The sequence below is a fragment of the Podarcis vaucheri genome (assembly GCF_965113315.1).
Source record: "Podarcis vaucheri genome assembly, chromosome: 17".
Lineage (NCBI taxonomy): Eukaryota > Metazoa > Chordata > Lepidosauria > Squamata > Lacertidae > Podarcis > Podarcis vaucheri.
In genome coordinates, this window is record NC_138755.1 from 7,481,350 (window position 1) to 7,506,911 (window position 25,562).

The 25,562-nt window shown below is 45.9% G+C and overlaps 1 protein-coding gene across 2 annotated transcripts in view; it reads left to right on the forward strand.

Annotated features, from left to right (window-relative positions):
* Window positions 1–204: 204 nt before the first annotated feature.
* MAST1 (microtubule associated serine/threonine kinase 1) overlaps window positions 205–25,562 on the forward strand; it is a 98,481-nt gene continuing 73,123 nt past the window's right edge. For both annotated transcript variants that reach the window (XM_082205375.1, XM_082205377.1), the window contains exon 1: window positions 205–331. In XM_082205375.1, the coding sequence (XP_082061501.1) occupies window positions 293–331 (39 nt within the window). In that variant the 5' untranslated portion in view covers window positions 205–292. The remainder of the gene's footprint in view (window positions 332–25,562) is intronic.

The window sequence follows — 25,562 nt, forward strand, 5'->3', positions numbered from 1 at the left end:
CAGCCGGCGAGCCCCAGGGGCGCGGCGTTGCTGCCCCGGCGCAGAGAGAGGATCCGCCCGGCGCGCCCCGGGCCAAGCGTCCCAGGCGAGGCCGGGGCTGTGCCGCAGTCGGGGGGCGGGCGGGCGGGCGAGGCGCCCCCTCCGCGCAGCCCACCTGGCCAGCCCCGCCCTGAGCGCCGGCCCAGCGCAGCGCAGCCGCGGCCTGGAAGGCGGCACGGGAGGCGCGCAGCCTCGGCTCGGCTGGCACTAGGCGCGCGGCGCCCATGGGGCGAGCTCTTCGGGCCAGCCAGCGATGGACGACTCCGGGATCATACGCCGGAGGCGGCTCCAGGTAAATCGGGGCGCGCGGCGGGTCCCTTCTCCCTCCCTCCTCTCCGAAGCGAAGCCCGCGCCGCCCTGGCCAAGCCTGCCGCGGTGCCGGGGATGCGGCGCGCAATCCGCGCGCCCTCTCCGCCGACGCAGGGAGGCCGGCCGGCCGGCCGATGGGCAAGAGAGACAGGGCGGCAGTCGCCGCCAGTGGCGTAGCGTGGGTTGTCAGCACCCGGGGCAAGGCAAGTAATTTGCGCCCCCTAACCCGTGGATTTGCGCCCCCTAACCCCCAGATGTTGCGCCCGGTGCGGCCGGCCCCCCCTGCACCCCCCACGCTACGCCACTGGTCGCCGCCGCCGCTCTCCTCCGCCATCCCGGGGGAGCCTCCGAGCAGAAGCCCAGCCCGGGCTCGTTTCTTCCTGCAGGGCGCAGGTGTGCTCGGTGCCAACCGAGCGGCGCTTTCCTTTGGTGCCAGGGGGGCGCGCTCCCCGCACGCCAGACCCGAGCAGATCTTCTGGTGTGTCGCAGGGGGAGGAGTGGGAAGGGGGACGGAATGGCCGAAGACCAGCGGGGAAGTCGAGGGCCGCCTGCCCCGGGTGGGCTGTGGGGTCACGCGCGTCCCTGGGCAGCGCCAGGGAAAGATCAGCGGCGCCTGCGAATCCTCATTTGGCTTTGCTGAAAATGAGATCTGGGAGAAGGCTCCTTTTTCCGCCTCCTTTCTCTCTGCTTCATCCGTTGGGGCAAAGCCAGACTGAAGAGACTGAGGCTGTAGTCCTAGGAATAGAAGAATTTCCCAGCGGGGTCAGGCTGGAGTCCGTTTATGTAGTGTTTGGCAGCATGCAAAAATGACAAGCAGCAGTCCCTGCCCCGAGGAAGTTCCACTCTAAATACAGGGCACTAGCAAAGGAGAAATAGGGGTAGAATTATTACATTTATTTACTTAAATAACTTGTTTAGATTTCTGCCCTACGCCTTAAGTACATTATAAGGGCAACATTACAAACATTATTATTTTATAAACCTTAATGCGTAGAGTAAACTACAGCTTGAGCCTGACAGCAGCCAAATGGAATAGAGCAATTGACAAACACTAAAAAGGTTGAGAGGGTGGGGGATCAAAAAAGTGTCGAGGAAGACTTGGAGTGGGTGCTGGATGAGCCTTTGATTGTGAAAACATTCCAAAGCCAAGGTGTCTTATATTGCTACATTTCATTCCCACTTCCCCACTTTGGATGTCAGGAAATGTTGAACAACAAAAGACTGCAATGGAAACATCCAGTTGCTAAAGCTTTTTAGGGAAAGCCAACCCACCACACCTTTGACATTAGTGATTTTGCTTGGCTGCTCCAGAAGTTTCACAAATGCTCTGTGAAGCACTGTGTGCTGATAGCACACATTGTGTGCACAGAAGAATTAGGACTGTGACATGAATGAGATCTAACAACTGGAGTGGTATGGATATGATGAGAGGCACAGAATGGGGCACCCACCCAGAGCCCCATGGACTCTGGGCCTAAGCAGGTTCTGCCTGGCTGGTATCTGTTTGTGAGGCCCCCCCCCCCCCCGGAAATTGAATCAATAGACTGTTCTCTTGGCTCCTTGCAGGCAGTATGAGCTGTGGAGGTAACAAACAACCTCTCCACATGTCCAGACACTTCTAGTTATATGTTTTAAAAATACTTAGCTTTAACAGTTGTTTAGCCTTGTCTCTCTTATTTCACAGAGCTTGAAAGGTGTTTATGGTCTATTGGAATTATGGGGACATGACAATGTATGCATATGCTAGGTTCCCAGAGAGTAGTGCAGTCCATTCATCTGCATACTGTTCCGGGCAGCAAGGAAGGATACAAGAGAGATAAAGCTACGGGGATGCTCAGCTCATGTGGAAGGGAAAAGCGAAACAGCAGAAGTCCCCGTGGCTGGACAACGTGCTTAGTGAAGGCGAGGCATTCTAAAAATGGAAACAAAACTTTTTCAAAGCCCATCATTTCTTGTAAGCAATCTGTTCCTAAGAAACCATTTCCCGAGCTGTATTTGCAGTGGGTCCATGAAAGGATGCAGAAAGTGTAGTGCAGACTTTTCCGACTTTGTGCTCTCCAGGTGTTTTGGACCGCAGCATGTTGGCTGAAGGCTGATGGGAGTTGTAATCCAAAACATCTGGAAGGGAACCAGGCTGGCAAAGGCCGCTGTACTAGTTAGAGTGCTGGGACTGGGGTGACCCAGGCAAATTCAGATCTTTTCTTAGCTGGGAAACCTTGGGCCAGCCATCATTGGTGTAATCCAACTCACAGGATTCTTTTGAGGATAAAATGGATCTTTGGTTCCTTGGAGGAAAGTGAGGATATAAACGTGATAAATGAGAAAATCTGTTTCTCTTTATTTCACATTGGTAGACATTGGAAGCTAAGAGACATATGAAATAGCAAAAAGTTGACTGCATATGAACAGCTAGTTCCATAGTTCTATTTGCGATTGTATTTTGTTTTGAACTGTTTTTATTCTGTATTTTATTTTATTTTGCTGTAATCCATTCTGGGGGTTTCCGATGATGGGTGGATAATCTAATAGTGATGATGATGATGATGATGACGACAACAATTAATAATAATTTCAATTAATAATGCAGTGATCTATAACCTCCCCTACCTCATTTTGCAGTCTCCTTGATGGAGAAGAGAAAGTCACCATCACTCATATAATCTTGGAGTAGGGTTTCATTAATTTATGTAGGCCCATCTGCGGTGTCTTTATGCAATGCCCAGGCTGTCCTGAAGCATATGAAATGAGAAGTGATGAAAGTGCTTCTGACCATGTGAAGAGAGAATTTCATCCAACATAAAGCTACAGATTCCCAGGACTAAGCCATAGGGTTCCCGGGTCTGAAAGTGTTTCCAGATAGTCTCAGTCCTGGAATTTGCACTGTTAGAAACTAAGTGCCATCTTTCAGTGGTGTCCACTAGACATCTTTTGCTGTATCTCTTCAGACATCATGCCTAACCATGTTCTGCACTAATCAGAGTTCAAAATCCAGACTATGGTTTGTGCTTCTGCACATGTAAGCCAACCATTGTTTAATTTATTTGTCCAGGCGATAGGTTTAAGCATTTCCTCCTTCTTTTACCAATGGTCCTTACCATACTTTGGGCTTGTATGTATACTGCCTTTCATATGCTACATAGCAGGAAAAATACAATGATCCATCAAACAGGTTACAACATTAAACAGTTAATATTTTCAAAACTAAAACACAGCAGTTATCCAGGGCAAATCAACACAAAACCACTTCTGGAACTAGACACCAGCAAAGATCTTAGGGTCACAAATGCATTTTCAGAAGGCACCCAAACACCATCAGTGTTGGTGTCCAGCTGGACATGCCATCAAGAGCCACCAAGAGAAGACTCTATTCCTGATCACCCCCAAATGCACTTCTTCACAATGTTCTACAACCAAGAGGCCTCAACTGATCAGACAGGGCAATATGGGAGGAGGCAATCTGTCAATCTGGTCCCAAGCTGTTTGGGGCTTTGTAAGCCAGAACCAAAGGGACGCGGGTGGCGCTGTGGTCTAAACCATTGAGCCTAGGGCTTGCCAATCGGAAGGTCAGTGGTTTGAATCCACGCGACGGGGTGAGCTCCTGTTGCTTGGTCCCAGCTCTTGCTAACCTAGCAGCTTTTTTCCATGCACTGCTCTGGTTTCACCAGAAGCGGCTTAGTCATGCTGGCCACATGATCCGGAAAAACTGTCTGCGGACAAACTTCGGCTCTCTCGGCCAGTAAAGCGTGATGAGCGCCACAACCCCAGAGTCGTTCGCGACTGGACTTAACTGTCAGGGGTCCTTTACCTTTTAAAGCCAGAACCAGGAAGTTAAACCTAGCCTGATAGCTAATGATCAGCCAATTGAGCTCCTTTAGGTAATAATATCTGTACAATAATGTAATCCATTGAGTAGCCGAGGCACCACATTTGTCGCTACTGCAGGTTCCAGATCAGCCCCAAAGGCAGCCCCACAATAGAGCACATTGCAGCAATCCAACTTTGAGGTAGCCAGTGGATGAGTCACGGGCATAAGGCTATTCCTGACCAGAAATGACAGAAGCTGGTAAAAGGCACTCCTGTACCATTTGATCAAGTGTGGATGAAGTGTATTGACTGACGTGGGTTTTTTTGCCTACTGTTTTCACGATGCTACAAAGAAAATATCACCCCTACGCCTTAATTATACTGTGGCTTCGATATTATTTGTGGAGCTGCAGATATAAATAGTATGCCTTACATTATTTTAAATGTGACTTGAATTTAGCAACAGTCTTCATGACTTGTAACCATTTTCATGTAGTAATTATAAAGCTAGTAATCCTTTATCATAATATTTTAATGTGATATGTCGGTGCTGTAGCGTTTTAGACACTTTTCATACAGTAACTCCTACAATAATGAGGTTGAGGTAGGCCCAATATTATTAGCTTTAAGCAGCCCTCTCCTAAACAAACAAACAATATTAGTGTGACTTGCTGAAGGCCATCTAGTGTGTTGATAGCACAGGTGAGATTTGAACTCAGGACTTCTTATTGATAGCTAGGTTTGCTGCATTAAGTCTCTTGGAGAGACAGACCAGGCCAGATAGGGTCCCACAGTCCAAATACAATACTCAAGTTGTGGGGGTGAGCACATGCAAAGCTGATGCATGCAAAACATTTTTAACTTGCTAATATTCCAAGGTGCCCAGGTGGTGGTCATGGCTCTTCCGACTTTCCTCTTAAATAGCCCTCTGAGTTGGGAGAGGAAGAGGGAGTGATCTTCCCAAGACTACCCAGTAAGGTCCATGGCTGAGTGGGGATGTGAACCCAGCTCTCCCCCAGTCCTTTTTTTAAAAAATAAAATTTTTATTGATTTTACAAAGTTTTAATAGACATAAACAAACAAATAAACACACAAACAAACATGTATAATTTTATATCCCTTTTTCCTTAAACCTTACTTCATCAACTTCCCCATACCTCCCTTTTCTGCATCCCAATTTCCAAAATTATTTCAGCAAATCCTAACAGAACTTAATTTTATCAAATTTTTCCTTATTCTTTTCTTTTACTTAATCTTTTGCAGCTGTAACCCCCCATTTCCCTTAGAACTTCGACATTTTAACACTCATTAATTTTACAATATTTCTTAAGATAAATTTTAAATTTCTTCCAATCTTCCTCCGCCGTCTCTTTCCCCTGATCGCGGATTCTGCCAGTCATTTCAGCCAGTCCCATATAGTCTATCACCTTCATCTGCCATTCTTCCAGAGTGGGTAGATCTTGAGTCTTCCAATGCTTTGCGAGCTCTCCCCCAGTCCTAGTTACAGCACCCTAGCATTGCATTGACTGGCTCACCTTCAAGGATGGCTATTTGACACAGGTAAGTGTAGGCTGGGATTTGGATATGTTGCAAATGCAGCGTGTATCTCAGCCTCTCTGCTCTAGAAACTATTGTTTTGCTTTCAGACCATTCTCAGGAAGTCCGCAATTGGTGGGACACACACACACACACACACACACACACACACACGATGGATGGGGCAGATTATAGTACTATTTTGGAATATGGCACCCTGTGTGATGCCAAAATTTGGCGTACTCCCCGCAAATGGATCTTCTCCTTTTTGGATCTTCTCATTTTTGGATGCCCTCACCTTAGCACCCTGTGCAGTGGAACTGCCTGCACCACCCTAAATCTGGTGTTGTGGTGGGAGGAAATTTGGGAGCATGGCTGGCTGGGGGTTGCAGCAGCATGGGAGAAAGCCCCCCTGACTGACTCCTATGGGACTGTTGCCAACAGCTGACATGCTTCCAGGAAGACACTCTACAAGGATGTAGAAGGGAGAATGCAGTACGCGAAAGTGACTCGTAGGAGAGTCGGACCAGTTACAAAAGGCCAATGCTTCTCCATGCCTGGTTGGCCACTGTGGGGAATTGGATGAGAGAGGCCTGTGGTGATTGTTATTATTCTTTTATTTAGTGTTAGGGTAATTTATTTAGTGTTAGGTAGTACCTCTGGCGGGGAACGCATTGTGCTCCTTGGGTAATTTGTCCACCTTTGGTCCTCATCCTGCACCTGTGGCTCCTAGGAGCTGTCAGCATGTGACAGTGGCCATACCCTGGGAAAGGGCTTCAACTGGCCGGCTAAACCAGGTGAAGGTTGCCAAAGGGTCTCAAACCCTTCGTGAGTTAGGGACTTCCCCAGCGTGAGAAGACGGGCTCAGGCAGACTAAACAGATGAGGCCAATAGTCGGTCCAACGAACCGTATAGCGCAAGTTCTTAGGGTGCACGTGTGTGTGTGCCTGAGAGATGGGGCACGGAGGGTGCCCGTGCCAGCCCAAGCCCTCACTTCTAACTGAGCTGTTGCAGTCTGAGCTGTGGCGAAGGAGGAAGAAAGAGGCTTGAAGGCACCCCATGACGAGGGAAGACCTGAGGGCTGTGGCACCAAAGTGGCGTATTGTGGGGGTGCCAGGGGGGGCCATTGCCCCAGGTGCACAATTTGGGGGGGTGCGCAAAGCAAGCACACCATGCAGAAATCCCTGTCACGCGTCATTCATGCCCTGCCCCTACCCGGCTGCGGGTGCCCACCTGGCAGCCTGTGGCGTCCCCCTTTGCAAAGGAGGAGGAGGTTGCAAGAGCCTCTTGTTTCTTCTTGGTGGGTGGCGGCAGTGTTCTCCCACCCAGTTCCTCTCTGCCCGCCCAGGGGTGGGATGTGCGGGCATCCCTTCACTGGCCACAAGGGGCTTCCCCAGCCCTAAAGGCCCAGCCCACGTGTGGCTTGGCGAATGAGGGGGCATGTTGTGGGAGTGCCTGGTTGCACCCCCTTGCGCCCTTTCCAATATCTGCACCCAAGGTCATGGGCCTCCCGGGCCTCCCCACATTATGCCTGTGGGTGCAATGATCAAGAAGGCAGTTTCTGCACCTGCTGTGGAGGGAAGTGAGGGGCAGATGGGGTTCGTCAGCCTACGCAGGTAGCCCATCTAGGAGAAGGGAAACCATGGGTTTAGAATCCGGCCCAATCGCCTTCTAAATCTGGCCTGCAGATGGTCCAGGAATCAGCGTGTTTTTACATGAGTAGAATGTGTGCTTTTATTTAAAATGCATCTCCGGGTTATTTGTGGGGCATAGGAATTCATTCATATATATTTTTTGCAAAATATAGTCCGGCCCCCCACAAGGTCTGAGAGACGGTGGACCGGCCCCCTGCTAAAAAAGTTTGCTGACCCCTGTTCTAAACCTTTGCTGCCTTCGAAAGAAAAAAGGCTCAGGACTACACAAATCTGAAGTGGAGTCCCTAAGATGGTTGGATAGCCTCTCGTATGTCTCCTCCTGGCAACAGCTGCAGCCAAGCTGGCGCTAAACATATTGCTCTGCTTTCCTCTGGACCACATCAGTGAGGCTGAGAGGGGCATCTTGTCTTCTTGGCAGCCCAGGACCTCCATACATATTGCCTAGGCTTGTGCTCCTGGGAGGTCACATTGGCCTCCTAACACAGTGGTTTGACTTCACCGCTGGAGGCGCACTCCATTGTCTTAAGACAGAAGGAAACCAACAATGCTTTATGCCACAAGGGTCTCAAGGTAACTTCTATTAATACAGCAAAAATAATACAGAATGCATACAATAAAAATTCAAATAGAGTAAAGGCAGTCATACATGTGGTGTAAACCACTGAGCCTCTTGGGCTTGCCGATTGGAAGGTTGGTGGTTCGAATCCCCGCGACGGGCTGAGCTTCTGTTGCTCGGTCCCAGCTTCTGCCAACCTAGCAGTTCAAAAGCACGTCAAAGTGCAAGTAGATAAATAGGTATTGCTCCGGCGGGAAGGTAAACAGCATTTCTGTGCGCTGCTCTGGTTTTGCCAGAAGTGACTTAGTCATCCTGGCCACATGACCTGGAAAACTGTCTGTGGACAAATGTTTGCTCCCTCGGCCAGTAAAGCGAGATGAGCGCCGCAACCCCAGAGTTGTCCGCGACTGGACTTAATTGTCAGGGGTCCTTTACCTTCACCTTTAAAGGCAGTCATACTAAATGCTGTAGCTAAAAGCCGTGGCGCTGTGGGTTAAACCACAGAGCCTAGGACTTGCCGATCAGAAGGTTGGCGGTTTGAATCCCTGCGACAGGGTGAGCTTCCGTTGCTCAGTCCCAGCTCCTGCCAACCTAGCAGTTCGAAAGCACGTCAAAGTGCAAGTAGATAAATAGGTACCGCTCCAGCGGGAAGGTAAACAGCGTTTCTGTGTGCTGCTCTGGTTCGCCAGAAGCAGCTTAGTCATGCTGGCCACATGACCCGGAAGCTGTACGCCGGCTCCCTCGGCCAATAAAGCAAGATGAGCACCGCAACCCCAGAGTCGGTCACGAGTGGACCCTTTACCTTTACTTAAAACAGTTGCACAACACTGACTCATCATTAAAACAACAAACCTAAGAAAGCCCACCCCTCCAGAAGAGGAAAATCTCCACAGCCAAATGGATTGGAGTAAATATAAGTCCCATCCTGGCACCAAAAATATGACAATGTTTGTGCCAGGCAGGCCCTTCTGGAGAAAGCATTTCATAATTGGGCCACTGTTGAAAAAGATATTTCTCCTGCAACTGCCCTCCTCTGGTTTGAACCAGTAGGTATGGTCTGTCTTCATTATGAAGGGGAGGGGGAGAGGTTAATGAAGTATACACGCCCCAATCCTGACTCCATCCAATTTTAGCCATATCATGTTGCCACAAGTCTGTAGTTAAGAAGAGCTTTGAGCTCCACTGAACGGCATCCCCAGTTCTTCAGACCCTGCACTTGCTGTTCCACCGTACACATTCCAAGCGTGCCTGCCTTTTCTTTCGCTGATCTTGGAGGTAGCCTGCATGTTCACAGTTCTGAGGGTAGTTTAGGACTGGCAGAGGGAGCACGGAAATGGAGCAGTGGTGTCCCTGTGTTCAGAGAGCCACCCTTGTGTGCTATGGATGGGGTGAGATTAGGGTGCCTGCAGAGAGAAGCTACTAACACTCATGTGTAATTGGGTTCCGGAGAGCATTGCCATGTGAAAGCAGTGAGAGGTGCAGCTTTTACCACAAGAGTGATTGTGCTGCTCTGATGTCCCTCAGCATGGCTCTGGCGGTGAACATGCCTTCTCTCGAAGACCATTTGGTACATAAACACCCCTCTTCCTGCCTATCAGGGAGCACTTACTTCATATCTGAGTCACTGCTGACTTTTTCTCTTAGCTAGTCACTGTTTTTATGAACTGACTGGATCCAGAGGGTTGATGGGAGGCACCAGCTGGGAAACCCCCAATGAAACCCCAGGGGATTGGTGGTTGGATGACGATGAGTGGCCAGAGGGAGAAGAGGGGGCAGAGGATGAGGTGTCAGAAACTGAAAGGGCAACAAGGATCAGTGAGCAGGAAGAGGCTGTGGCAGAGAGCAGCCCAGAACCAGAGGCTGTAGAGGAGAGGAGCTAAGAGGAAGAGATGAGGCAGGCTGCTGAAGAAGTCTGGGGGGCTTCCCCTCACCCCTGGTCTCCCAGAACCAGAAGAGGTATGAAGAGGGTGGAGCAAAGACAGGTAATACAACAGAGTCTCAGGTTGCATGGGAAGGACTCAGGGAAGGAGGAAGCTTAGGCAACTATGAGAAGGCAAGGACCTTTAGTCCTCACATAGGGGCAAGTTCTACCTGGAAGAGTTGCTGTGCTCTGCAGGCCTGGCCTTCTGGCTGTCTAGTTTCTTTGAATAAAAAGTTAACTTCACTGAAGCTGTGTGAGTTATTACAAACCTGCTCCTGGCACCCACTCCTGACAACTGTATTTGTTTTCAGTGCTTCCTCCTTCTCCCCCCCCCCCCCCGCTTTCCACCCCACTGCCCTTCCTCATGATGCTGTGGTAGTCAGATACAGTGGTGCCCCACAAGACGAATGCCTCGCAAGATGGAAAACTCGCTAGACAAAAGAGTTTTCCGTTTTGGAGGTGCTTCGCAAAATGAATCTCCTATGGGCTTGCTTCGCAAGACAAAAATGTCTTGCGAGTTCCTGCGGGTTTTTTCCCCTCCCCCCCTTTCTAAGCCGCTAAGCCGCTTATCAGCTGATCCGATAAGCTGATAAGCCGCTAAAAGCTGCTAATAGCGCTAATCCGCTAATCCGTCAATGGGCTTGCTTCGCAAGACGAAAAAACCGCTAGACGAAGAGAATCACAGAATGGATTCTTTTCGTCTTGCGAGGCACCACTGTAATCTTCTGATCATGATGGGGTGGTGGGGTTTTCTCTTTCCTTGCTCCTTAGCAGATGGGTGACCCAACAGCATAAAACAACATGTGTTGTACTGCTGAGAGGGACTTCCTTAGAAAGCGCCCCTTGCTGTGTGCGTTTGGGATCTTTATGTGCTGTGCTTGGGGCCCCCCCCTGCTCAGTCAGCTCCTTATGCATTCTTCTAAATGTAAGGGGAGTGTAAATGGGAAAAGGGTTTCCTTTAAGAGAGAATAAGAATGACTTGCCTTCAAAGAAGGCTTCTCCCTATATTTCTGCATGAGTCACTGTTCTGGACACACCTCCTGGCTGGAGTGGGGCAAGCCCAACATAGTGACTCCTTCAGAGAGGTAGCGGGCAGCCTCTGTGAGCTACTTCTGCTGCACCTAATGGGGAAGGCAGCAAGCACAGTGGTTGGACATATGTCTTGGATGCAGAAAGGCCCAGGTTTTAGTCCCTGGCACCTCCACTTAAAATGATCTGATAGATGTACAGTGGTACCTCTGGTTGTGAACGAGATCTGTTCCAGAGGCCTGTTCGCAACATGAAAGGAACGCGACCTGCAGTGGCGCATCTGCGCATGCTCGGGTTGCGTTTCGCCGCTTCTACGCATGTGTGTGATGTCATTTTGCGCGTCTGCACATGCGGCGAAACCCAGAAGTAACCCTTTCTGGTACTTCCAGGTTGCCATGGGACGTAACCTGAAAGAACGTAACATGAAGCGGACGTAACACGAGGTATGACACTAATGGGAAGGATGTCGGCTGCTTCTCGCCAGAGTGGGAATAACACTTGGCTAGATGGACCAATAGTCTGACCTGGTGTAAAGGGATTTCCTGTGTGACGAGTCCAGCCTCTTCTAACCTGGTGGCCTCCAGCTGTTCTGGACTTCAGCTCCCTTCAGTATAACAGCTGGAGGGCAGCAGGTAGAGAAAGGCTGGCCTATAAAGGTCTACATTGGGATCTGCTGCCCCTGTAGACCTGCCACCTGAGGCAGCTGCCTCGGCATGCTTTCTGAGTGGGCCAGCCCTGGCCTAGACAATTCCATTTGTACTTGATACAATGGAATAACCTGCTCCCAGCTGCAGCTTGATTAGAAAGAGGTGGGCCCAGCATGGTGAAAATATTTATTCCCATTATATCCCTAAAGCAAGGCGAGACGCAATAGGCAGCCTCGTGGGTGAGTGGGGCTCACCACCAGAGCCGCCTTACGTAATGCTCTTTCTCACAGCCCAAAGCAGTTCCCTCAGTGGCACAATTGGTGCACAATGGCACATGGTTTGGGAATGAACGGTTTGGGATCTGAGACTTGTTTCATTTGTATGCATTTAGAGGTTGCTGTGTTAAAAAGAAAATGAAAAGCAGGTGCAGTGAGCCTGAATATGTAGGAGTAGTTCCCTAAAATAAATATTGCGAAGACTGAGTGTTGTGTTAACTTGCTGAAGGGCTCCTTATGCTAACCCCGCCCCCAATCTTGTGGTTATATATCTTTGTAAGAGATGGCAATGTTGTTATGTTCGCTAAAGAGAAAGAGAGAGAGAGAGGAAAATTGGGGAACTGAGCCCTGTCGCTTTCTGCATCCATTTTCCTTGGTCACTTACTAGGTTTTGAAGAGGTCCTGTTTCTGCCTGTGCAGCCACGGCAGGTGCTGCAATTCCCCAAGTTGGTTGACTTCATCCCTGAAGGCGCGCTCTTCTTCCAGTGTCTCCTGAGACAGATGGATGCCAACCAATTAATTAGGATTACCATGCTATAGATATGTCATATTTGAACTGTGCGAGGGCATTTATTTAGCTGCTTGTCAGTTTCTCAAAAATGCATACACACAAGTAGCTTTTAGAAAATGACAGTCGGCCACCCACTCTTGTGTTTGAAAGATTAAAAGGAAACGCCTCACATGTGCATATCATTCAGATATGATGGTTTTGTTGAACTTGGGTTTGCCAGAGTACCAAAAACTTGTTCAAAATGGCAGTGGAAGATTAATGTCATTTTTAAAACAACATGTGATATAAGATGGTGCACCTGTGGAAATTGACTTCACACCTCCTCCCAGCTCGACAGTGATTCATCGGTTACCAGATTTTGAAACAGGTTTTCAGTGAAGTGTGTACCCACATGGTGGAAATGCCTCCTAATCTGCTTTTTTAAAAAAAGAAAAAGAAAAAACCCTCACAATTTTTTTTAGAATGCCAAGAGAAGTTGTGTCAAATCCCTTGTTGATTGAAGAATTGTTCTGCATAGAAATGTTAGGTATGTGCCTTTTGGACCCACAATTTCTACCTCCGTAAATGATAGAATCATACACTTGTAGGGCTGGAAGGTACCCTGAGGGTCATCTAGTCCAACCCCCATCCTTGGCAGATGACCATCCAACCTCTGCTTAAAAACCTCCAATGAAAGTCTTGTGGGAGTCTGTTCCACTGTCAAACAACTCCTACCACCAGAAAGTTCTTCCTAATGTTTTGGTGTAATCCCATTTCTTGTCATTTGGATTTGTTTGTATACACACACACACACACACACACACACACAGCCAACAGAGAAAGCTAATACCACTGTTGATCTGTTCATTTTTAAAGAACTGCAAGACTCATCTTGTTTGCCTCCAGAGACCTGCTTAGCTACTTCCTCAAAAACTGCTTTGTTCATTTCTCTGCCTTAGTTTGCCAGGCCAGTTTACCTGTCAAAGAAATAAATTTTATTTATTTTCATAGGCTTTTTAAAAAATCTACAAAGCCCTGCTTATTGTTGCTTTAGTTTGTTTGTATATCTCAGTCAGGTTTTATTTATGTATTTGCCTTGTGTATTTTAGCTAAATATTATATAAACTATAGTTTAAAAGAACCCCAGCCTTGCCAGTGCTCTACAGTGGTCTTGAAATTACCCGCATTCATTCTGTACAGTTCCACTTTCACTGCTTTGGTGCATATATCAATAGCTTATATTTTGCTGTTTGTACCTTTGTTAGGTAGGGTTGCCTTATTTCAAAAAGTGAAAATCCCAACACAAAGGTTGTTGAGCTTTTATTAATTCTGACCAAAGTTGTTGAGCTTTTTTGCATTTTTTAAAAAAACATTTTGAGCTATTTTAAAGGAAATTTGCCATACAGCTGGATTTTCCCAGACATTTTTTAAAAAAGTGATTTTCTGCCCGGACACCGTTTATGAGGGCTGAATCCAGACTATGTCCGGGAAATTCCGGACATATGGCAGCCCTATAGGTGAATCCCAGTTTGAGTTAACTTGCTATCAAATACCAAAATTCAAGTACCCAGCAAGTGGTGCAGTTCCAATGTAGCCTCTTTAACAGAATGGTGCAAATGGTGTTGGCACGTTGCCCAGGTTGCAAAACTCACCCAGAGTGTAAGATAAAGGGAAAATGAACAAAGTACTGAATATTTTGAGGATAGTTTTTATTAGTTACAGTGTACCTCGGGTTAAGAACGCAATTTGTTCTGGAGGTCCGTTCTTAACCTGAAACTGTTCTTAACCTGAAGCACCACTTTAGCTAATGGTGCCTTCTGCCGCTGCCACGCAATTTCTGTTCTCATCCCGAAGCAAAGTTCTTAACCCAAGGTACTATTTCTGGGTTAGTGGAGTCTGTAACCTGAAGCGTCTGTAACCTGAAGTGTCTGTAACCCGAGGTACTACTGTATTTTTTTTTAATAAATATTTATTGAATTTTCACAAATTATAAAAACACACACAATACACAATACAAACATACACACACAAAAACAAACAAACATGTATAATTTCAAATCCTTTTTTTCTTAAACCTTGCTTCATCGACTTCCCCATACCTCACCTTTCTGCATTCCAATTTCCAAATTTGTTTCAGCAAATCCTCCCCCTTAATTTTATCCAAATGTTTCCTTTTCTTTTATTTTACTTAATCTTTTTCAGCTGTAATCCCTTACTTTCTATAACCACAACATTTTAACACTCATTAATTTTATAATATTTCTTAAGATAAATTTTAAATTTCTTCCAATTTTCTTCCGCCGTCTCTTCTCCCTGGTCTCGGATTCTGCCAGTCATTTCAGCCAGTCCCATGTAGTCTATCACCTTCATCTGCCATTCTTCCAGAGTGGGTAGATCTTGTGTCTTCCAATACTTTGCGATGAGTATTCTTGCTGCTGTTGTAGCATACATAAAAAAGTTCTATCTTTCTTTGACACCAATTGGCCGACAATGCCCAAGAGGAAGGCCTCTGGTTTCTTAGGAAAAGTACATTTAAGTACCTTTTTCATTTCATTATATATCATTTCCCAGAAAGCCTTAATCTTCGGGCACGTACACCAAAGATGAAAAAAGGTACCTTCCGTTTCTTTACATTTCCAACATTTGTTATCAGGCAAGTGGTAAATTTTTGCAAGCTTGACTGGGGTCATGTACCACCTGTAAAACATTTTCATAATATTCTCTCTTAAGGCATTACATGCCGTAAATTTTATGCCGGTGGTCCACAACTGTTCCCAGTCAGCAAACATAATGTTATGACCAATGTCTTGTGCCCACTTTATCATAGCTGATTTCACTGTTTCATCTTGTGTATTCCATTTCAGCAACAAGTTGTACATTCTTGACAAATTCTTAGTATTGGGTTCTAACAGTTCTGTTTCTAATTTTGATTTCTCCACCTGGAAGCCAATTTTCCTGTCCTGTTTGTAAACCTCCATTATTTGGTAATAATGGAGCCAATCTCGTACTTTAACCTTCAGTTTCTCATGACTCTGTAATTTCAGTTTATCTCCCTCCTGTTCCAAAATTTCCCAATATTTTGGCCATTTGGCCTCCATATTGAGCTTTTTCACAGCTTTTGCCTCCATTGGCGACAACCACCTTGGGGTTTTATTTTCCATCGAGGTACTACTGTATTGGCATCCCAACAATATTGTAGAAGTCATAAGCCCTGTGGGAGCCGACGGCGAATTTTTTGCCCGGCGCTTCAAGAGTATAGGGTCGCTCATCCTGATGCATTTGCTGCCTTGGGCTCCTTTGGGAAGAGGGGCAGGATACAAATTTAATAAACTTAATAAATAAAATACAGTGGTACCTTGGTTCTCAAACTTAGTCCGTTCCAGTTCGACTCCTGAAACTGTTCGAAAAGCTTCCTGCACTCAACTGGAAGCCGCGGAAGCTGCATCGGACATTCAGCTTCCAAAAAACGCTCGCAAACCGGATGTTATGGAAAAATCTATGTGCGAGGCTGCTCAGTCACCCAGCTCGTCGGCAGAATAAAGGAAGGAGTCCAGCCACCAAATAGCTGTAGACCAAAGTTTATTGCGCAACAGGTTCAAAGAGGAATTTTGCACCCCGAGGATGGGGTGACAAGGACTTTTAAAAGTTTCTATCTTATCCCAGCATACAGTTCATTAAGCATCATCACTACATCATTGCTACATCCTGATTAACATAGGAGGAATGTGTTGGGGCAACAGGTGGATACAGGATATGTATTGGGAAGTACATTCTAAGCACAATGGGACAATAGAACCTTGCTTTGCATGGTCTGCCACCTGGGCAAGTCTGGAGGAGTGCCTTTGCCCAGCGATTGACACCTATGAGTACCTTCCTGTGAATATGTGACCTCCCACTTTAGGGATTTTGATGGGGACCAAGTTGTTTCCAAGTCCTTGGCCAATGAAGCAAATTGGTGGCGGAATGAAGGAAACTGGCAAAGGAGTTGATTTTATATGATTTTTAAAGCTAGGTAACTTCCCTGAGCTGTCAAGTCGAAAGGACACATTTATGCATAATATTTGTAACATTTAACAACTTTAAAGACGTGCCCCTACCCCCCGTAATTTCCATAACACCGGAACACTCACTTCCAGGTTTGTGGCATTTGGGAGCCAATTTGTTCGACAACTAAGCCGTTTGAGAACCAAGGTACTACTGTATACATACTTGGCCATTGGCTGTCCAGAAATACATCAAACACTATTTTGCAGGTGTCTTAAATATTTTCCCTCTGAATGTTTGTAATGTTACTCTTTGCCACCCAGATAGGTTGAAGATATCTTCCTTCCCTGGAGAAAATAATGCTTAATTGAATTTTAGCATGTGAATTCATTGTGAAATCTGTGTTTTATGAAGACATTCATGTCAAACTATATCTCCTTCTTCCACCTTTATGTTATTATTGGCTCTATGTACTGGGATCTGTATCTTGCATCTTCTCAAGTATTGCCCCCATGTTCTGCTGTTGAGAATTTTGCACTTATTGGAGTGGGATGCTTCTAGCCTCCCACATCTAATGAACTTCATGAACATGTATTTTCTGAGCATGGTAGGCTGTAGGGAAGAGGCAGAATTAATGGCAAAGGGAGAACAGCAATAATGTACTGTATGGGTCAGAAATCCAAAATTGACTGGTTCTTGTTACTGCTTTTGCAAAGTATGGCAGCTGCAGTTCATTTTGATTTTATTTTATTATTTTTCTAGTTTTCCAAAATTTACAGACATACAAATCACAAAGACACAGCTCACATACAATTCCAATACACATGCATATTTGACTTTCCTCCCCCTTCTTGTGGTTTTTTTATTTTAGTTTTTCATATTGCATTTTCCACATTAATCCATTTTAAAGTTATTGTTTAATTTCTCTGGATAATATGTTTAACTGCTTGTTTTACTTTAGTCCTGCTAATGAACTTACTTCCATACAAGAATTTTTCAGATATTCCACAAATTTTCCCCAGTCTTTAATTAATTTTTTTCCTTCTTGGTTTCTTATGACACCTGTTAGTTTTGCCCTTTTGGCATAGTCCATTAATTTAACCAGCCACTCTTCGTTGGTTGGTGCTGCATATTCTTTCCACCTCTGGGCAAAAAAACAGTTGTAGCATACATAAACAGGTTTTTTTTTTTTTTTTTTTGGTCTTTTGGCATCTCTGTACCTACTATCCCTAGAAGAAAACCTTCTGGTTTTTTGCTAAAGGTTATCTTAAACATTTTCTTCAATTCATTATAAACCATTTCCCAGAAAGCTTTTGCTCTTTTACAAGACCACGACAAAGTACCTTCTTTTTCTTTACATTTCTAGCATGTGTTTGATTTTGATTTATACCTTTTTGCTAAGCCACTAGGGGTTAAATACCCTGTGGACTATCCTTTTGAAAATTGGCTGCCCAGATAAATTTGTAAACATCATTCAGCTCCTCCATGATAATATGACAGCAACAATTGCAGGTAACAATGGCTCTCAAAGTGAACCATTCACAGTGGGATCTGGTGTTAAACAGGGTTGTGTTATTGCCCCAACTCTATTCATTATTTTCATTGCCAGGATCCTACACTTTGTCAAAGGGAAACTCCCCACCAGAGTAGAAATCATATATTGAACAGATGGAAAGCTCTTCAGGCTGAGCAGGCTGAAAGCAAAGAGTAAGATTACTGTAACTTCCGTCATAGAGCTTCAGTATGCTGATGACAACGTACTGTGCGCACACTCAGAGGATGACCTCCAAACCATCCTAAATATCTTTGCAGAAGCTTATGAAAAGCTTGGCCTATCACTCAACATCCAAAGAACCAAAGTGCTGCACCAACAAGTACAAAATAACCCCTCTGCAGCGCCACAAATCCAACTCAATGGTGTAATGTTGGAAAATGTTGATCGCTTCTCCTACCTAGGCAGTTATCTTTCCACAAGGGCCAACATTGATGGCGAAATCCAGCATCGCCTGAACTCTGCGAATGCGGCTTTCTCTTGACTGAAGTGCAGAGTGTTTGAGGACCAGGACATTCACAGGAAAACCAAAATGCTTGTTTACAAAGCTATTGTACTACTAACCTTACTGTATGCTTGTGAAACATGGACCACTTATAAACGCCATCTCCAACTCCTCGAAAGATTCCATCAACGGTGTCTCCGAAAAATTTTACACATCACTTGGGAAGACAGGCGAACTAATATCAGTGTACTGGAAGAAGCAAAGATCGCCAGTGTTGAAGCAATGATTCTTCAACATCAACTTTGTTGGACTGGTCATGTTGTGTGGACACTGGCGGAGGAAGAGGAGAGTGGGGGGAGTGCACTGCCCCTGGCAACGCGATCCCGGTGGGGTTTCATTGCGGCTGCCTCCTGCCCACGCTGGGCGCCCCACCCCCAGAATGCACGTCCCGCCCCTGTGGGCGGTGTGCCCCACCCCGGAACATGTGCTAGCCTGCTCTCTGCCCACCCCCCTGGTGCTGGAGCATGAAGCTCCTCCACTGTGTACGGATGCTTGATGATCATCTTCCAAAGCAACTACAGTCATACCTCGGGTTGAATATACTTCAGGTTGAGCGCGTTCGAGTTGCACTCTGCGGCAACCCAGAAGTAACGGAGTGCGTTACTTCCGGGTTTTGCTGCTCGCGCATCCGCAGACGCTCAAAATGACGTCATGCGTATGTGTGGAAGCAGCAAAATACGACCCACAGACACGCCGTTGCTTGTTACATTCGCTTCAGAATGCAAACAGGGCTCCGGAATGGATCCCGTTCGCATCCCGAGGTACCACTGTATTCTATTCCGAACTTAAAACTGGAAAGCGTAATGCTGGTGGTCAACAAAAGAGGTTTAAAGACTCTCTCAAGGCAAGTCTTTAAAAATGTAGTATAAACACTGACAACTGGGAAACACTGGCCTGCGAGCGCTCCAGTTGGAGAACAGCCTTTACCAAAGGTGTCATGGGCTTTGAAGATGCTCAAACTCAGGACGAAAGGGAGAAATGTGCTAAGAGGAAGTAACGCTTGGCAAATCCACACCGAGATCAACTCCCGCCTGGAAACCAATGTCCCTACTGTGGAAGGATGTGTGGATCCAGAATTGGCTCCCATAGTCACTTACTGACTCACTGTTAAAACCATGTTTATGGAAGACAATCTTACTCGGCTACGAGTGATCGCCAAAGGAATACCATCTATACATCATTTTCATGTAGTTTTCCTTCTGCTGTAAATTTTAAATCTGCATTCCACAGCTTCTCCCATGCGGCCATTTCAGTTCTTTCTGGTTTCTCAGAACCTGTAGCTCACCCATTTTGAGACAGTCACGTGTTAAACCAGCGATATCAGCAGGGCTCAACACATGTTGACTGTGCTGAATATTTCTGAGTATTCTCAGCAACATGCCAAAAGTCACTACAAAATATAACCGTATATGCTGCAGGCCTGCATGTAGGAACTGTCACGCTTGGCCTGGGCAGGTATTTTGCGTGAGTAGAGGCCTCAATGCTGGCTGCTGCTGTGAGAGCTTGGAGATAGTGATGGATTTAAAATGAACAAATGTATGAAATTATGCCAAGATACACACACATAGAGGAAGGTTTTACAAAAGAAGGATAGAAGACACTGTGTGGGGTATTAAGGTTATACTAGCCTCTCCCATCCTTGTGCCATCCAGATGTTTTGGACTGGAACTCTCATTGGCCAGGGCCTAGTGGGGGGAGGAGTCTAAAACATCTGGAAGGTACCAGCTTGGGGGAGGCTGGGTTCAGCTGTTGATAGTCTGTTTCTTGATCTCAAAATGGATAGGAGCACCTTTTAATGTGCCGTAATTGGAGACAAACACTTCACTTCCCCTGCCCCAGATTATTAAATGTATGCAGCAAGTAGCTGCAGGATCTAGTGCCTAAATGAATGCTTCCAAGTTGTTGCTGAAATGCTGCCTTGAATTTAACACCAGCAGTTAGTAAAGATTTGACAGATAAGATCATTACTGGGGCTAACCACGGGTCAAGTGATAGCAAATGAAACCAGCTTGATTTAAGTAGAATGGCAAGTGGAATTTGAACTGCACCTTCAGTATTTTGAAATGCTGAGGTTAATAGACACATTAGACTCTGAGAATAAGGAACTGGTGTTTCTGAATACTGAAATTATATCTATGTAGTGTGTATTGATGATAAACAGTTTCCATGCCAAGCAGAACTTAAAAAACAAAACCAAAAACCCAACACCTTGCAAGAAAAGAGAAGCCGCCTCTAGTTTTCTGTTGAGGCATGGAAGTGTGCAGAATCTGTCCTCACCCACAAAGATAGGACGGCATGCATAACCAGCTTGCCAAGTGGTTACATGACCACTGTGGTAAGTTAACAAGCAATGGCTGGAATTGATGCTAAGAGACAGAATTGATGTCCGGGGGGAATTTATGAAAGGCAGCGCTTTGTCCTGGATCTTAGGCAAGTCAATTAAAAAATAAATAATAATAATAGCTGAACAACTAGGGTTTTCCTTTAAAAAGCTTAGCAGTTTGGGGGTCTTCCTAAACAAAAGCTTAACAACTACATAATTTCCAGGAAAAGAGACTTGTAGGATTTTCCACACCAGGTGGCAAAATAGCTTGTACCTGACTGGTGGGCACCATTTGGTGCTCTTCCTCAGTCAGCAAAATATCTTGGTGCAGCCCTGTGAAATATTAATAGTAGGCTGTATTGCAGGCTTCTTGTCAGCCACTCTCTCTCTCTCAGCTACAGCACTGTGCCCCTCCCTCCAAAAAAAGAGCATTATGAAGACAATGTTGTATATTGGCATTGGCAGGGAAATCATTTTAAGTATTTTAAAATGAAACTTCACGCTTTTAATTATTTCTGTCTTAGCTGTGGTCTTGTTTCTGGATGGACTTATGACTGTCAAATCATAGCTACACTCGTTTATTGTTTTCCATCGCTTCTCTCACTTCAGCCCTGGGTGTGAGAGAAAAACAGCATATAAGGGAACCAGGAGGCTCTGTCTCCAGAGAATTGAATTGTCATTCTAGTCTTTACCTATCTCTTTGCCTGGAGCGACTGTGGAAAGAAACATACTGGTGCGGTAATGTGGTATTGAAGCATAACCCCTTGTCAGGGGGTTTTTCCAGCCCGAACTCTGTTCTGCCACCTCTCAGGTGGGTGCCATTGCCTTCATAAGAGAATAAGAGAGGCATTCCTGGTGAGTTCCGGCACCTCTTTTTCTAGAAAAATAAGACCGCCCCTTGTGCTGTTGTTCCCCACCGAACCTCCCAATCTCCCACCTACCCTTGGCATATCTGCTTGGAAATTTGGATGGCAGATAAATATTCTGGTCATAATCCACCTGGCAGTTTCCAAATAAACAAAAATGAAAACGAAATTTTGCATTGGCCCTGAATATCCCACCCAGAATGGAGCTGATTTGAGGGGGAAATGGGCGCTTTGGGCAGATACACTAAATGACACATCCTCCTTGGTCATTTACCTGGGTCACAGTCCACTCTCAATCTCTAGCACAACCCCCACTGAAATGAGGGTGGACAGGGGGATTCCCTTGCCCCAGGTTCTGTTTGCCTCCTTCCAGAAAAAGGAATTTTGGATGTGCTTCACATTCAGCTTAGCCTGGTGTTGACATCAGAGGGACAAATCATATCCAGATAGCCTTGTTGGAGGCTGTACACACTATCCCTGTAAAGTTATATTCTTCTCCTCAAAGACTTCTGGGCATTATAGTTTGTTAAGGGTTGCTAGGAAATGTAACCCTCTGAGGTGTAAACTATGGCACCCAGAATTATTTGACGGAAATAATGTGCTTTGAATGTGTTTGAAGGCTATATGCACACTATAACCTTAGTTTGTTGCAGCAAAGTCTTATAGACACCTAAGACTCTTGGGAAGGGGAAGCAAATGTGTTGGAAGTTAGCATGGAATCACCGAGCCCAGAGACAATTTACCACATCGTTAAAAACAACAGTGAACGATGTGTTGGAGTAACATCTATGCAAGAAGAAGAGTAGGATCACAGGAAGAAAGATTCCTAGCCTGAGTTTGTACCTGCTGCACTGGCTTTCTACTTGCAGTTAATTGTTTGCCTAGGGCAGGCTTCCTCAAACTCGGCCCTCCAGATGTTTTGGCCTACAACTCCCATGATCCCTAGCTAGCAGGACCAGTGGTCAGGGATGATGGGAATTGTAGTCTCAAAACATCTGGGGGGGGGTGAGTTTGTGGAAGCCTGGCCTAGGGAAACACTGAACTATGTGATTCCCCCGCCTTCAGTATGGAATAGTATTGTCCATTCATTCTGCCACCTGGCCTAAGGCTGATTCACACGCACATAGACATGACCTTACTTCTGGCCACTCTTTGATCAGTATTTGATGATTTTGCGACTGCGGCCTAGTCTAGGTCTATACAAGCAACAGAATGACAAGGTGAAATTGTGCGGTGGTAGAATGTACTGTTGTATTTGTCCATGGAGTTTTCTTGGCAGGGATACTGGAGTGGTTTGCCGGTTCCTCCTCCAGGTGGATCACTTTTGGTCAAAATTCTCCACTATGACCTGTCCATCTTTGGTGGCCCCACATGGCATAGCTCATAGTTTCTCTGAGTTACTCAAGCCCCTTCGCCACAGCAAGGCAGTGATCCATGAAGAGACATCACCTTGCCAACCAAGGTCTGTATACTTAAAGCTATGGTTTTCCCAGTAGTGATGTATGGAAGTGAGAGCCGGACCATAAAGAAGGCTGATTGCTGAAGAATTGATGCTTTTGAATTATGGTGCTGGAGGAGACTCTTGAGAGTCCCATGGACTGCAAGAAGATCAAACCTCTCCATACTTAAGGAAATCAGCCCTGAGTGCTCACTGGAAGGACAGATCGTGAAGCTGAGGCGCCAATACTTTGGCCACCTCATGAGAAGAGAAGACTCCCTGGAAAAGACCCTGATGTTGGGAAAGATGGAGGGCACAAGGAGAAGGAGAAGGAGACGACAGAGGACGAGATGGTTGGACAGTGTTCTTGAAGCTACCAGCATGAGTTTGACCAAAATGCGGGAGGCAGGAGTGCCTGGTATGCTCTGGTCCATGGGGTCACGAAGAGTCGGACACGACTAAACGACTAAACAACAAGAAGAAGAATGTACTACCTTAGACTGCAGGGTTTTTTAAATGGTACATGATGTTAAACACACACACACACACACACACACACACACACACAGTTCCTTGCAGGTAGTAAACTAGACTGTCAGACCCTTCAAGTGTCCCTATTTTCCAGGGACATCCCTGATTTAGAAAAGCTGTCTGATTTCTGATTTGATCCCTGAATGTCCCACTTTTCCTTAAGCCGTCCCTATTTTCATTGGAGAAATGTTGGAGGGTTTGGAGTTATCCAACCCCCGAGCCGTCTGAAGGCAATCCTGTATAGGAAAGTGTTTTTTTTAATGTTTCATGTTCTGCTATGTTTTTATATATGTTGGAAGCTGCCTGATGTAGCTGGAGCAACTCAATAAGAAGTGTGGGGTATAAATAGTAAAATTATCATTATGGAAGGGGACATCCCTATTTCATGGGAGAAATGTGGGAGGGTATGGCATGTGGGAGGCAGGTCAGGCTTAGAACATCCCTGAGAGTGCTATTTGTTTCCTTGCAGGGAATTATAGGGGCAGATTGCCATTCACAAATGGCACCTTCTCACATACAACCATTCCAACATGGTTCAGCCACAGTGGCGCAGCTAGGTAATTTTAGACTCTGGACTTAATGGCCTTTGCTGCCCCCTCTCGCCTTCCGATGGTAAAGTGTACTACAGTACTTCACTTATTCCAAAATGTGGTAAGCCCTGCGAGTTATAACGGAAAGAATAGACACAGTAAACAAAAAAAATTGGAAGTCTTTAAAAAGTTTATTTATAGAAAATCCCCCCCCCTTCTTACGAAATTGTATTTGTAGGAACATAAAGGACAATTTGTTATTATATTCATACAGAAGAATTGTATAAAATTATGTACTTGTTTTTCCATAGCTTCCTTTTCTTTCTTCTTTGTTCCAGCTTTGGTATTGAATATTGCTGTATATATAGACTTCTCTTTTTTTAATTGAAACTAATAAAGATCAATTTAAAAAAATGTGTTAAGCCAGCCTTGTCTGGGTCGGTCTGCTTATTCTGCGTTGTAGGAGCCCTGGACGTCTGCCCCCAAACCCTGCCCAGAATTCCCCTGCTGTTTTGCCACCTTGTTCTGTCACGTGTGTGGCATCTGCCATATTGTTTAGTGCATGGCTTGATTTAAACTTGATGCTGGGTGGGTTAAAATTGATTGAGAGCCAGTGTGGTGTAGTGATTAAGAGCGGTAGTCATGTAATCTGGGAAACCGGGTTCGTGTCTCCGCTCCTCCACATGCAGCTGCTGGGTGACCTTGGGCCAGTCACACTTCTTTGAAGTCTCTCAGCCCCACTCACCTCACAGAGTGTTTGTTGTGGGGGAGGAAGGGAAAGGAGAATGTTAGCCGCTTTGAGACTCCTTAAAGGGAGTGAAAGGCGGGATATCAAATCCAAACTCCTCCTCCTCCTCTTCTTCTTCTTCTTCTTCTTCTTCTTCTTCTTCTTCTTCTTCTTTTCTGCCCAACCAGCTTCATTTGCCAGTTGGGCCCTCAGCTGCTGTACCTGTAGCATTAGCACGCCAGCACTGCTGCAGCCAACTCTTGGTGTGTTTACACGGCACAAGTAGCAGAAGAGGCCTTGGTTTGAACATGAAATGCTGCTTGTGTCTTCAGGTTTAGAAGGATATCACACTTCACTGGAGCCAAGGCCATTGCATGCATTACATACACACACGGTTGAGTTTCCTTGAGGCAGATCTCAAGCTTGCTTTGTGATGAATTGTAGGGGGGAAATACGGCAAGGCAGTGGGAAAACTTGTTGTGGGGATGCTGATGCCCGTGGCAAAGACCGGCTTTGGTTGTGTGAACTGACCTCAAAAAGCACTTTGTCTGAGGTGAGGAGGACATTCTCCCTGTGGAGTTGAACCTGTGATGGTGACTCATTTTCAAAGTGCCACCTGATGCTGCAGTCATTGTGACGAACATGCATGTGTGAGCCAGCAATTAAAATGAAAGAGATAACTGAAGGGAAAGTTAGGTTGGAGTCAATTCAGGAAATAGCTAGGGCATCAGTCTAGGTCAGCTTTTCCCAGTCTAGTACTGGATTACAATTCCCATCTTCTTTGACCATTGATCATGTTGGCTGGGACTGATGGGAATTATAGTCCAACAACATCTGGAAGGCAC